Genomic DNA, 14,473 nt, shown 5'->3' with positions numbered 1-14,473 from the left:
CTGGCCTCTTCTAATCTGTCATTTATTTTTACATTATGCGTGTGTGAGTACCAATACTGGCTATTTATACTTGGGACATCCACAGCAATTTGATACTGATGCATTACCATCAGAGTCCTTGCCTTAAAGTTTACTTTCTAATTTGTAAACTCTTGACAATATAAAAAGTTATTGCTTTGTGTACCTCCCTCAGTGCTGTGACTTCCGTAAGCTCACTGGTCTGGGTTTGCTGCTTTAAGTAGGCTAAAACCCTGCAGCAGGTAGTTTGCTGTAGCCCCATCATTAGGGATCAGTTTTTCCATTGACTGCATGAAGGATGCCAGAATTTTCAATTTGTTCTTCAGGAGTGTGTCTCCATCCTTCTTGGAACCACTCTCTGAAAGTCTGGTAGCTTGTTAGGAGCTGTGGATTAGCAGCAAATAATAGGTTCCTGTTCTCAGGGTTAAAAATTGTCAAGAATCTCTGTGACTGTTCAAAAACACTCTTGTATCAGAATATTTGGTAATACAAAAGCCTTTCTCAGAATGACTTTTTTTTTTTTTTTCTTAGAATTTTCATATGTCCTGTAGGTGTGTGTTTGTTTCCTGTGTAATGGGTTGTACTCCTGCAATGCTATTTACGTCTTCCTTTTATGGAGCAGTCCTATGACATCCTGACTATATTTGTTTTGAACAGGGGTGGACGAAAACCATTGGGATTTTTATCTTTAATTTGCAAAAAAAGTAATTCTGAATCTGCAGAAGACACCAAAGGCAATAGAGGGAAGACCCAAAAGCCTCGAATTGTGACTCCAAAACGAAGTCTAAAGAAACCCACTCCACCCACTAGGCGTGATAGGGAATCTTGTTCCTTTCCCTCTACTTCATCATCTCTGGAACATGAACAGGTAGCTGCTGATGCTGCAGTTACGGTATGAGTTTAATTTTGAACACCCATGCATTTCTCAGGTGTGGGGAACAGAGAATTAGTTGTTTCAGGAGTGGGTAGATGGGTATGTAGCATTCATGTTTTGAGAGTGGTATCTGCTCCAGTTGACAAATTCTGACTTGTGCATGTGTAGGAAAACTGTAAGGGAACTAAGCTGATTTTTCTCTGCATGGATATCTATTTATTTCTCATTTTCAGTAAACCCCGATTTTTTTTTTTTCCTTAGGTCAAAACTTCCTACATAAATAAAATACTCCTACAAAAAATTCATGTGCATATATATGTAAATATTTACACATACATACTGATGAAGACTGTTAAGAGCAACCTTTTCTTATTTTATCAGGTTCCGAGTAACAGCTCATCTGAGAAGCCGCCTCTCTGTGCTAAAGATCAAGAGAAGGAAGGCGAGCCCACCAAAATCTCTGAGTACTTTTTCAGTGACATCTTCATGGAAGTGGATGATTCAGAATAGCAAATGGGTATTATAAAAACCTAGGATCAGAATATACTGGCCAAGAAAAGAGTATTTTAACAGTTCCAATTTGTTCTGATACTCATGCCACACTTACTGTCAGCCAGTAATAACAGTACTCTTTTAAATTAATGTTGTGAAGATGAAATGGATTATTTCTGAAGTAACACCGAGCACTTTCAAAATGCTGACATAGTCTAAACCGCTACAATGATGTCATTGGACCAGACTGCTGACTGCTGGCTTATGGTTTCACTTGTCTAGACACTGATAGTGAGTGCATGACTATCCTACAGAAAAATGCAATGAAATAATGTTTAATCTTGCAACAAGTAGCCTTTTCCATTTTAATGCTAAAGCTTTTTGGTACTGACTGTTCCAAGTTCTTTACTTCTTTTTGTGAAGTACGTGTTTACATTAGAAAGAGGAATGAACCTTTTGGATATAATGTAATATCTGAAGATCAGAGTGCAAATACCAGAAGTGGTGTAGTAAATACATACATACATATATATGGCAAGCATTGCAGGTATTTTTATTGGTATCTCCAAACGGCATATTTTTATAAGAGTTTTTTAACCACATAATTTAAAAGATCCTAACGTGAAAAGCCCAATAGGATTGGTTCCTTAAAAATGTGTTGCAAACTTAAAAACACAATTCACTAAAAGATGATAACTCAAGGCTAATGTTTCCAAACTTTTTTATTTCTTGAAGGAAGAGATGGATGTTTCCTTTCTAGTATAAATGGTAATTTTCTTCTACATTGGAAAAGAAAACTATAGATACAATTTTTCTTTGTTTTTACATGTAGTTGTTTGTATAGTAGCTGACTTCCTCAGTTTCCCTTGTGCAAAGCAGCACAAAGAGATTGGATTTAAACCATGATCATACAATGTCACTTTTGAAGATCTGCTGCTTTGAAACAGTTGAATTAAACGGGGTTTCTCATGTCCAGTGTCTGCTTGTACTGTAACTTGCTATAAAATTCTAATGTAGCTTTAGATTTTAGTCTAAGTTTTTGCATATCTTATCAAGAAATTTGTCTTGAGGTAATTAGGTTTATGTACTCTCAAAGTCAGGTGGTCACTGAAAGATTCAATATTTAGTCTGAAATTCCTGCTTACATGAGTTGAGTCGTATTAAAAATTTTCCCATTACTTAATACTTGCAGGTACTTTTGCAGAACAATTCATTATGAAGGGTGAAACTGATGTTTAAATGGTATTGTTAATATTCTCAAGAAACCTATCATCAGGTTTGGGCTGGGTAATCCTTTACTGACAGGTAAATAATACAAATAAGTAGTTAATTTTGAAATAGTTGATGAAGTTCGAGAATGTTTTTCTTTTCAGAAGTTATTGGCAAGGCCTCTGAAGGAACCTTTAAAATTTTGTCAGAGAGGAGAAATACAGAAAAAAGCTACTGTTACTGCAAATTGGTATGTTAGCTGGTCTCTGCCAATGAAATGTCCCTAGCAGCAGTATTCCTTGAGTTGATGGAAAAGGGACTAGTGGTCCCGGTGTAGAGTAACTTACTTGGAAGCATCTGATCTACCCACCCTACCCCCCAAAACACCCTCTAAAACACCATCCAGTTTCTGTTCAGATGGTATCTTGTGCTTTGCCTAATCCGTTTAACTTGAAATGTTTATCTAAATATTGTTTTACTGTAAACATTATGAAAGAGATTAATGTATACATGTAACTCTATGTGTTTGTATATCTTGTAGATATCAAGTATGCAAGTGTTTACTTCCTGATATGCTTGGCATGTTTATATCACTTGCATTCATAGAGCCTAAAAATAGCTTCTTGGGGAGTGGCTATGAGGTAATTGCTGTGAGTACCTTCTGAGTGAGTTCTGAGGGGATAATCATTCTACATTTAGTTGCATACATTTTAGCTTGTATTCATGTTACAAGGGGGAAAAAATCAACTACTTCATTACTAAGATTTATGGTGCCTTATCTGCATTGTTAATTGGGGCTGTGCTTTCTCTTTCCTTGCAGCAAATTACATGCACTTTGTTAGAGTTGTTTTTTTGTTGTTGGTTTTTTTTTTAAGAACAAATTCAAATTGAATAGAAAGAAGACAATTTTGTGTTCTTTTTTGTGTATGGAAGCTTTATAATGCGGAAGGAGGTAGGAAGATATAATTGAAATCTCAATATGTATGGGTAGCATTTTTACAAAGGTGTGGCATAAAACTGCTTTGCTTAGAGTTGTCTGACACTGTATCATCATATATAAGCTTTCCGTGTCAAAGGAAGTAGTCCTATTCTGTATGTAAATTATGTGAATAAATTATTTTCTTTTACCTGTGTTTCTGTTTCTTGAAGTATCAGTTGAAGTCTTTAAATACTGTAAGTACACGAAGCTAGCAGGTGTGAACTAAAGGAAAGGCTGAATTTTGGGCTGCACCACTGGAGTGCACACAGACCTGCTGGTAACAGGCTGAGCGTGCTTTAACAGGGGCATTGTCGTTGTTCCCTGATTTTGTTTCAGAATAGAGCTTAATTTACTTGGTGTCAGACTCGCCGGTGTTAACCTTTCTCTAAAAAAAAGAGCCTTGACGTAAACAAAGTAAAACTGGAATGCGGGAGAATAGCAAGAAACTCGACCAAAGATCGTTTGGGTTTTAAAAAGATCTATCCGTGTTACTGTATGACAAGTTTCTAAGAGGGGCAAGGGCTTTCCTTGGTTCTACAAGCATGTAATCTTGCGTGAAAAGTGGGGCGTCCCAGCACAATTATTCCAAAAGCCTTAGCTTGTCCGGGGGACCGGGCTAGGACTCCGCGGCCGGGCCCGGCCCCGCTCTGCCCATTGGCTGCGCCGGGGGGAGTGGCGGCGGCCTGAGACGGCCGCCTCGGCTCGGCTCGGCTCGCTCGGATCGGCTTGCTCAACTCGGCTCGGCCAGGCCCGATCCAGCCCGGCCATGCTGCTGGGCGCCCCACAGCTCCCGGGCCGCTGCCTGCGGCTGCTGCGCCCGCTGCTCACCCGCGGGTACCGCGGCGAGGCGGTGGCCGCCGTGGGGTCGCGCCCCGACGCGGGCTCCGCGCTCTACCAGGTAGGGCGGCGGGGGCGGCGGGGGCGGCAGGGCCCGGGCGGGGCGGGGCGGGGCGGTGCTGTGGACGTGGCGAGCACGTGCCCGCGCACGGGCCCGGGGCCGGCCCCGCCCTGCGCCCCGGCCGCGCTCCCTGAGTGCCCGGGCCTGTGCGTTTGTGCGGGCTGAGCCTACAGGGACCGCGTGGAAACAACGTGGGTTGGTGCAGTCGTCTGCCTCGTGATGGATATTTTTGCACTTTTAAACCAGTATGCTAGGTCTTGCTGCCTTTCAAGCTGATCGATGCCGTGCTAGTGAGGTGGAGGCGGGTCTGTAGACAGTGAAAGATGGAGCCCGATGATTTCAAAGTTGGATGTTTCCTGGTGTTTGTAAATTGATTCCCGAGTTGAAAACGGTGGAATATCTGTGCAGTGTCATGGGCTTGCCTCCAAAAGCATAATCTTTTATTATGGAGGAGGAGAGTTAGGTGTAGTTCCAGTTGTCTTTACGAAGAGACAGTGGTACTTCCATCTGGTATAAATAGATTTCGTTTTAATGGGGCATTAATAATGTCGTCATATTTGTGATAAACGCCAATCACTTATTTTAAAATTTTAAAAGTTTAATAGTAAATAAGATGGTTATAAAAATAGAATTGGAGTAAAAAAATTGAACAGTTTTAGACTTAGGACAATACAAGACAATAAAAACAAAGTTACAGACGTCTGGGTGCCTCTCCCGAGCCACAAGCTCTGGAGAAGGACCCCTGCTAACAAAGGACTATCTCTTAAAAGCAATAGCCTGTTGAATATTCATATATTTTATACATGATGCATATACTTGATTTAAACAAAGAACTGTCTCTGGTTAGTATCACTTTTTCCTTTAATCTCTGTGGCATTCTCAAGGCTGAGAGAGGCAGGAGGAGTTGGTTTCTTCTGATAAGGAAGTAGGAAATTCTTTTTCTCTGAAAGATTTACATCTTCCTGTGGTTGGTGTGATAAAAACTACATTTTAACTACAAAACTACATTTACCATACTATCAAAATATTAATACCACATTAACAATTAGCACAACATAACACATATAGTAAATATCTTGCGTAGAGCCATATAATATGCACTTTTCACAATATTCAAAAATCGTGTTTATACGATTGAGGAAAACATGGCTTTAGGTATGAATCAAGGCTGATAGAAGGGCATGTGTTCACATAAAATATAAAACAGTGCGGGAAGCAACACCGTGTATTCTTACTAAGATAGGTGCATTGGTTCTGTGTTTGGTTCTGTGCTTTGTTTTGCAGAAATTAAATTTGAAACAGAAATTAGGTGACTGAAGCCTCTGTGGAATCTCAGTATATGTCCATATGTGTGTGTGTGTATATATATAAGCATAGCTTGTGTATGTGAGGCGTATGTTTATACATGTGTACACATTCATATTTTGTGCACAAAAAAAAATAGTATTTTAATAAAGGTGTTCACTCATCAAAGCTGTCCCCAGATTCACAGTTATGTCTAGGTACCTTTCAGCCTCAAAAGAAAAGCAAGGCTTGGTAAAATAGCAAACAGCATTAGGTAGAAATAATTTATGGAACACTGTAAGTGCATGCATTGCTTTACAAATGCAAAGAGCTGAAGTCCCTGCTGTGAGGCACTTAACCATCTGAAAAAAAAAAAGTAATACAAGGAATAACAGTGCAAACACAAGAAGACATTATGATACATAATGAAGGTTTTGCCTTTTTTGGCCATTGTCTACCCTTCTGGCTGTGAATTCAACTAGACAGACTGGCCTTCGTGATGCAAACTATCTCTTTTAACTGTCAGTTAGGCAAAAATTTTTAAAGTGAGTGAGACTAAATTCTGGAAAATGGAAGAAAGTCTCTGACGATTCCAGGGACTAGCTCTGACATCCACTTTCATAATGCAGCAGTAATTCATGTAGCTTGTGCAGTAACTGTCGGCTTAGTCTGTACGGTTTGCTGCTTAATTTTGCATTAAAATTTGTAAAAATCCTCAAATTAACAGCAGGATTTTACACAGCTTGCTGGTGCAAGGACCACTTTCCAGAAATAACTTGATGCCAGTTCACTGACCTTTTTTCTTCATTATTTAAAGACAGTAATGAAAAGCCCACAAATATATGGTAGAACTAGCACATTTATTTCCAAAAGTAGTCTTTTCTGTGTATGTTCAGAATTAATTATTTTTAATTAATTAATTAATTAAATTATTTTAAAACATCCTTTCTTCGCTTTGGTGAAATAAAACAGTGTTCAATTCTGTATAAATACAGATTTAAGGCTTGAAAGATCATGATAGAAGTTAAGTGAAGTTAAGCAACACAGATGTTTTTATGCAGTATTTTTTTATAGTTTATCTAAAATGTCCTTTCACATTTTTTTCATGTAGAGTAGCTAAACTAGCTACAGTGAATCAAAATCTAATTAAAAAGTCAGTGATTGTGATTACTGGTCGTGTTAATATCCTCTGCCTTTTTAGCTGCATTTTTCTTTTTTTTTCCCATGTTAAAGGTGAGTTTTTTAAGCACAGTATTGTATGCAAAAGGTGAGTGTGTTTTGAGAAAACTGGCTGACTGAACAAGAAGAAACAGCAAAAATTTTTGATGTGTAAAGGTGCAAAATGGCCCAGCCAGACAAGCTGAACACTGATACAGAGGGTGTTGTGACAACTGCAGACTTTGAAAAGTATGGAATTACAAGATACATTTTTATCTTTCAAGAGACTATTTTTAATCTATTTGTAACAATTACAAAGGCAGAAAATATGTTCTTTTGAAAGTCACCATACAGCCAAATACTTTAAATGTGAGCTGAATCTGTACATGTTGGGGTTTTTTTTTCTGCTTTGCTTCTTTGCTTTTCACTGCCTAAGTGAACAAACTGAACTGCAACATTTGCAGCTTCTTCTTAAGGGAAACATGAAGTCTAAGTGTTCAAGTATATATGAACACAGAGTTACCAGCTGGATTTTTTCTGTCAAAGTAGACTCAAACATCATATAAATGAGAATTAGACAAGGCAATAAGATCTTTTTGTGCTTGTTCTTTTATTGCAGTTGTACTTTTCTAGAAGGTAGTAAAGTTCTTAATGTGTCTGCAAAATATCCCCAACAAATTAAGCTTGACTAATACCTTTAAATTCCTGAGAAATTGTAAAAAAACCCCCCAACCTGCTGTAATATGCACCCAGAGTTTTGGATAATTCTGATAGAAATGGTGACCTCTGTACTGATTCACTCATATTCAGAACATGCGTTTTTGTTTTTCTAGAGGTATAATGGCAAGAACACCAGCTTAAAAAAACCCCCAAAACTAAATCACAACCAAACCAAGACAAAACAAAACCAACTTTTATATTCTAAACCACAACCAAACCAAGACAAAACAAAACCAACTTTTATATTTTTATTCAGTCTCAACAACAATAATCTAAAAAGTGTTTACCAAAATCTATTTGACTTAGGTCATTTGTCCTTTGGTACAATCATAAGAGCACTTAATTTGAATTTGTGTTTTTTTAAAATGTTAGATTCAAAATGCAAACAAACCTATGCCAAAATTAAACAAAATCTAAGAAACAGCACTTTAGCTCTGTGGTGACTAGTTCTATTTTACTTTATTGAATTCAGAATTAGTCTTTTAGTATCCTGACACAACAAGACCTTTTGTAAAGCATTTTTATTAAGTGCTTTGGGGTGCATGAGAGAAGCCAGTACATAGGTAGAAATGTTACTACTTTAAAGGCAATACAGAGACAATATTCAGTAAGGTAAAGTTTGATTGGAACAGAAATTAGTCTTGTACTTCTTATTTTTGTTTATAAAAAATTAATATAGTCACCCTTGGTTGAATTTAAAATTCTGTTTTGTTCTCCACATAGGAGAACTATGAACGAATGAAAGCACTGGTAACTGAGCTACAAGAACAAGCAGAAAAAATCAGGTTGGGTAAGTATGATAGTCTAGATTTTAGAATAATAACCAGGCTCTTGACCTTGATGAATCACAAAGAATTTGCCTTGGCCCATTGATCCAGAACCCTCTGCAGAGCCTTCCTGCCCTCTAGCAGAGCAACTTGGTGTTGTCTGGGAACTTATTGAGAGTGCACTCAATCCTCTGTCCAGATTGTTGAATTTATTAAACAGGACTGGCCCCAATAATAAGCTCTGGGGAACCCCAGTAGTGACCACCCATGAGCTGGATGTAACTCCAGCCATCTCCGCTCTCTGGACCCAGCTGTCCAGACAGGGCCTTTTACCCAGCCAAGAACGCCAAGCCAATCCAAGCCATGAATAGGCAGTTTCTCCAGAGGAATGCTGTAGGGGCATCATGCTTTGGCAAAAGCGTCAGAGATTTTGCTCAGGCTCACAGAGACAACATCCACAGCCTTTCTCTCATCCATGAAGTGGGTCATCCTGTTATAGAAGGAGATCAAGTTGATCAAGCAGGACCTCCCTTTCCCAAACCTTTGCTGGCTGGGCCTGATCCCCTGGTTGTCCTGTATGTGTTGCGTTATGGCACTCAGCATGGTCTGCTCCGTGTCCTTCCCTGGCACCACTGTCAGACTGACAGGCCTGTAGTTCCCTGGATTGTCTCTCCAGCCCTTCTTGTGGATGGGTGTCACAATAACTTCCAGTCACCTGGGAGCCCCATGGTTCATCAGATTTGCTGGTAAATGATTGAAAGTGTCTCTGTGAGCTCTTCCACCAGCTCCCTCACTACCCTTGGGTGGATCACATCTGCCCCCATAAACTTGTTTGTGTTTAAGTAGGGTAGCAGGTCACTAACCAGTTCCCCTTGGCATCCTCTGTCACCATATTTCCCCATGCATCCAATAAAGGATGGGGATACTGCTTTGTCCTCCTTTTATTGGTTCATCTTTTCTAAGTTCCTAGCTGTAGAGAAAGCAAGTCTGTAGCAGTTTAAAAGATTGAAATCTGTTTCTTCTTTTTGACTTGTAAAGCTGTCTTAATGAATTGCAGTTGACTATAATTAATGGAGACAATAAACTGAAAACATTTAATAAATGCTTACTATGCTGCTAGAGGCTGAGCGTGTAATTCTGCACTTTTTGTGACTATCATGATACTGGTTTTGTCATTTTATACACTGTTTCTTATATAATGCATTTTCTTTTACAGTTTTGGAATGGGGCACAGTTAAGATTTTGGGCTCAGTACTTTTTCTTTTTTGCTGTGAAAGAGAGATCTAGAGTTCCTGAGGAGATGTTAAAACCCGTGGACTACCTCTGTCTTTTATGGGTATAGAGACAGCAATTAATGAATTAATGGTGCATATCTCATGAGCTAATGTGTTGGTCTTTCCTTCATCTAAGCAACCTCTATCAGGATGTTAATACACAGTTTTGAGTGACATCAATTGAAATTGCTTTACATATCGTTTAAGTATATAAAAAAACCCCTAGGTACCTGTGTTGAGTTCTTCTGAAGGATATGTGCAACATCTTTAGATATCACTGTAAAAGCTGTCTGTCAGAGGATGAATTCTTGTTTGAGGTCTTTGTAATGAATGCTTCGTTAGCCATTATTCAGTGTGTAAGGTTTTTCTGAACCTGTATCGCACTCTACTGAGTAATCCCCAGCTGTGCAACAGGAAGTGGTCCCTGCCTCTTTGCAAGGGGTGGTTTTCTGACAGGAAGCACAAGAAGTAGGTGACATACCTTTAATCTCCATGACTGATCACAACGCATTAGCAGTCACAATGTTTTAAAGGCATTGTTTTAAAGGAGAAATTAAGAAGAGGTTTCAAATTAACTGCCTCCAAGTTTGTTTCATTGTTAAGGACACTGCTTCTCGGAATAGAGGTTAGTACAGGCTAGAGTGCCTTGATGTTTGGAAGAGGAATGTTCAGTAGAATGGCTACAGGGCCTGGGAAGCAGGCATTTGTGATGCACAGAGATGACAAAAGTCTCAGGATGGAAATTTTTTGCAGCATCATGCAGTGTAAATTAAAGACTTCAGAGGTCAGAGATAATGTAGTTGTGATATGAGATGTTTAAAACATGGATGAGAGTAGCATCTCTGTGGGTGGAGATGAGAGGTTGTTTCTTAAGAAACCTGTACAGAAAGAAATTACAAGATTTAGGCTTAGGCTGGATATATAGACGTAATGAACTGGCTGAACTTAAAATAAATCATGGGCTTTCTGGAATACCTAACAGCGGAAATTATGTGTGTAGTGATCAAGGAAGGAGGTGGGAAGAAAGGACTTCAAAGGTAGGCTTAGAAGCTCCGTTTCAGTGATGCCTAGCTGACAGAGAAATCCTGGAGTCTCAGGAGAAATGTTAGCAAAACAGCACCTTCTTTAATTTTGGACAGGGGGACAATTTTAGAGTGATGAGGTGGATCAGTGATTTGTCTACACAGAGAGACAATGTTTGTATAAGCTGTTGTTATAAAGAGGCTGAAGTGTGTCAACAAATCTTGAAGTATTGAATGACACAAAGTTCTAGAGAGCAAAACATATGACTTAGGATGACCTCTAGTGAAGGGTTGAAATGACACAAGTATAATCTTGACAATAAATGCTGTATGTCTGAATTCTGTTTACAATTTTGGCATGGTCTAAGGAAAGTAATCCAGATGGTCCTGGGTCATTCAAGATTGCATTCAGCATAGCTATTCTGAATGAGTTCTAGGGATTAGTATTTCTTGTAGTTCTACTGCTGTGCTTTCTGTATATTTGTGTTTACTGTCCTTGTGTTTATTGCCAAGCAGGGGGAGAAAGTTTCAGACAACTATGTTTATTAAAATCTTTACCTTGAGACTAACTGTGAAAAATAAGGAGGGAAATAAAATGAGTTCTAAAAAACAAGCCTTTTTATCATTACCTTAAATCTGTTTGAAGTAGAAATTATTATTTAATAAATTTATTATTAAGGTTCATACTTCAAAAACTGGGAAGTCGTCAGCATTTCTGTTCAGAGTTTTAATATAACTGATGATTTATCTTATCCATGTCCGTAGAAAATGTGACAATTTACAATTCTATCACAGGAGGCGGAGAAAAAGCTCGTAAGCTTCATACATCAAGAGGAAAGCTGTTGCCCAGAGAGAGAATTGACAAACTTATTGATCCTGGGTAGGTACTTCCTTTTTTAAAAAAAAACATTTCAGGTTATCTTTTGCAGGTAAATATTGCAACAGGCTTCTTTTCTCTTTAGCTTCCGTAAGCACTAGCAAATAACATGATCGAAATTTTACAGAAGCATTCTTTGAAATACTGATCTCTTTTTAAAAAAATAATTTTTTAAAATTTAACCTTTTAAGTGAGATTAAAGGGCAAATAGAACTATAATTTTTGACAATTTTGTTTCATTTGTCATTATTCAGATCTCCATTTCTGGAGTTCTCCCAGTTTGCTGGTTACCAGTTGTATGGTAATGAAGAGGTACCTGCAGGAGGCATTATCACAGGCATTGGACGAGTATCAGGGTGAGAGATTCCAGTCATCTACATTACTTATGATGTGAAAAGGAAGAAGGTTTAATTTTATTCAATTTCCAGCTGTTAACATTTTTACTGTTTTGTTTTTGACACTCAAAAATCAATAAAGTTGGTATCTCAATTTGTTTGGTTATAGCTAAAAGGAAGTGAGGGTTTTATTTAGTTTTTTGTTTGTTGGGGTTTTTTTAGTTAGTGGGTCCCATGAACTAAATACAACACACATGGAGTTTCAGGTGTCCAGTGAAAAGACATTAGTGCATCTGGAAAGTAATTTTAAAAAATAGAGTGGTATTTTAGCCTAAAAATTAATTTTGTTTACTCAAAGTGTGTCCAAGATTGTTCTTGAAATTAATTATGGCGCTATGCAGCATTATTTTACTCCCCAAAATAATGGATCGGAACATTGTAGTGCTGAGGTTGCTGTTACAATGTGCCTTTGAGGGAATGCCGATGAGAAGAGCTCGCTTAGAGTGTCAGAGCTTCAAGAGTCCTTGGCGTGTTGCAGTTCTTAACCAGCATACATACTTACTCATTAGAAATACTTTTCTCTCTCATAAACTTTTTTTTTTATTTTTAGGACTGAATGCTTGATTATTGCTAATGATGCAACTGTCAAAGGTGGCACTTATTATCCCATTACTGTTAAGAAACATTTACGTGCTCAAGAAATTGCAATGCAAAACCATCTTCCTTGCCTTTATTTGGGTAAGTCCCGTTGTAGAAATAGCCAAGGTCCTGTGTTAAGGACAGCTGATGTGTCTGCAGGTCTGACTAACCAGAAATGTATTTGAAGCACACCTATTCAATTTTATTTTCACCGATACTGTATTATCTCTACAGAGGGATGGCAGACCTCAACTGGAGGATGTGTACAGGTTCTCAGCACTTTCCACTGCGTTGCTGTTGGGCTGGGTTCATAAAATTCAAATGCAGCTGTTAACACTGTATCACTTCTTTCTGTCATGGATAAGTAATGTTTCCTGAAGACTCATCCAGTCAATTCAAATTACAGTTTAAAAAAAGTACATTCTGGTGGAGTATGTATCTGTATAAGAAAACATACCAAGGAAATAAAAATAATAAGAGTGACAAAATTGTCAAAAATAGTTTGGATGAATAGATTTTTAGGATTTGGGATGAATTTTTTTTAAGCAGAAATTTAAATGTATTTTATTTTACACTTTGAGTTTAGTCTATTAGATTAGTATTTAGCCAAACCTTCATGTAAGTTTTACTTACGTATGCTTTTATTGTAAAACATGAAAAACAGAGTGACAGATATCTGTAATATATTACTGGTAGTGTTTTCTTAGCTTGGTTTTATACAAATAAAGGAGGTTTCTGCCAATGTCTTCCTTCCTTTCACTTTCCTTCCCCTTCCTGGGAATTCAACTGAATTCCCAGTTGAATGACTTTTGAACCTATTTGCCAGTTCTAGTCAGCTTTGACAGAAAGTTGTAAGAAAGTGTATATTCTTGTGAATGCTGTGTCTGTCAGCATCAGAGAGGAGAAAGACCACCTACACCATTTTAAAAAATAAGGCAGGTTATTCTTTGTCTCTTCAGCTTAGTTTAGCAACTTAAATATCAGCTGTTTGCCAGTCTGGATGCTTGTGTTAGTTAAATAGCCAACATAAATACAGGTCCTGGCCGCCACAAGTGTTTGAAGTTTCTTGCCCTGCTGATAAGTCAATCTTGTGAGTAAGACCAATAGAAGGATTAGGAGAAGTGTGAACTTGAAACTGTTGGTGAGGTGGGTACAAGGATGGTGTGGCTGTAGATTTTGTGGGATTGCCATAGAAAGAGTCCTTGAGGGGAGGGCTAAATTTTATCTTAGTTGTTAAAAAAACCAAAAAAACCAGCAGAAACTTAGCTTTGCTGTTTGCAGAACTACTGTTACAGGTTTTTTTGTCTGAATTATCAGCAAGTCCTATATGTTCAGAGAAGTCTTTTTTAGTGAGTATCAGTGAGCAACTGTGGGTGATTCTACTGTGTTTTAAGATCTACTATGTTTTAAGGTCTTATGGAATTAGGAAATGTTGGACACAGCTATGTCTTTAAAAGAAAAGTTTAGGGGTTTTATTCCATCTTTGAGACATGCAGTCTTTGAATGTACAATGTCGTTCATACCTGGTGAGTTACTTTACCCTTGCAGTTTCTGTACCTCAACTTGTTCCAGTTCGTTTGAGCTTTGTGATAAGTTGGGGCACTTTGAAGTCAGTCAGAATTGTGCTGACCATGTAATTTTCATGTTGTTTGAACTGACTTTTCCAACAGTGATTGCAACTGCCTAGGTGCTAATTCTCATGTGGACAACCTGGTGCTGTTTGTCACTGAGTCAGTCACTGGTGTGGACATTTTGTTTTGGCTGCAGTCATGTAAGATGAGAATGTGCATACATACTGGTGGTTGTAGGTAAAAATTAATTACCAGAACCCAGAGTTCTCAGAGATGCTTTACCTTCCTGTGCATTTCCTCATAGTTTTCTATCTTTCTTTGAATACTTCTCATGACAGGCTGTATTTTCATTAATT

The 14,473-nt window shown here is 38.2% G+C and overlaps 2 protein-coding genes across 5 annotated transcripts in view; both read left to right on the top strand.

The window, feature by feature from the left end:
* The window catches only part of BDP1 (B double prime 1, subunit of RNA polymerase III transcription initiation factor IIIB), a 51,533-nt gene extending 47,813 nt beyond the window's left edge, over positions 1 to 3,720 (top strand). For 3 of the 4 annotated variants that reach the window (XM_040089924.1, XM_040089926.1, XM_040089922.1), the window contains 2 exons: positions 676 to 910; positions 1,274 to 3,720. In XM_040089924.1, coding sequence (XP_039945858.1) covers positions 676 to 910; positions 1,274 to 1,402 — 364 coding nt within the window. In that variant the 3' untranslated portion in view covers positions 1,403 to 3,720. The remainder of the gene's footprint in view (positions 1 to 675; positions 911 to 1,273) is intronic. The other variant, XM_040089925.1, reaches the window with a different exon arrangement.
* A 535-nt stretch (positions 3,721 to 4,255) lies between these two features.
* The window catches only part of MCCC2 (methylcrotonyl-CoA carboxylase subunit 2), a 36,416-nt gene continuing 26,198 nt past the window's right edge, over positions 4,256 to 14,473 (top strand). Inside the window, exons 1-5 of the mRNA XM_040089836.1 lie at positions 4,256 to 4,470; positions 8,356 to 8,422; positions 11,491 to 11,575; positions 11,827 to 11,928; positions 12,518 to 12,645. Coding sequence (XP_039945770.1) covers positions 4,339 to 4,470; positions 8,356 to 8,422; positions 11,491 to 11,575; positions 11,827 to 11,928; positions 12,518 to 12,645 — 514 coding nt within the window. The 5' untranslated portion in view covers positions 4,256 to 4,338. The remainder of the gene's footprint in view (positions 4,471 to 8,355; positions 8,423 to 11,490; positions 11,576 to 11,826; positions 11,929 to 12,517; positions 12,646 to 14,473) is intronic.

This window comes from Hirundo rustica, chromosome Z (genome assembly GCF_015227805.2).
Source record: "Hirundo rustica isolate bHirRus1 chromosome Z, bHirRus1.pri.v3, whole genome shotgun sequence".
Taxonomy (NCBI): domain Eukaryota; kingdom Metazoa; phylum Chordata; class Aves; order Passeriformes; family Hirundinidae; genus Hirundo; species Hirundo rustica.
The sequence above is the reverse complement of the archived record's forward strand: the minus strand, read 5'-3'. Positions and strand labels throughout refer to the sequence as shown.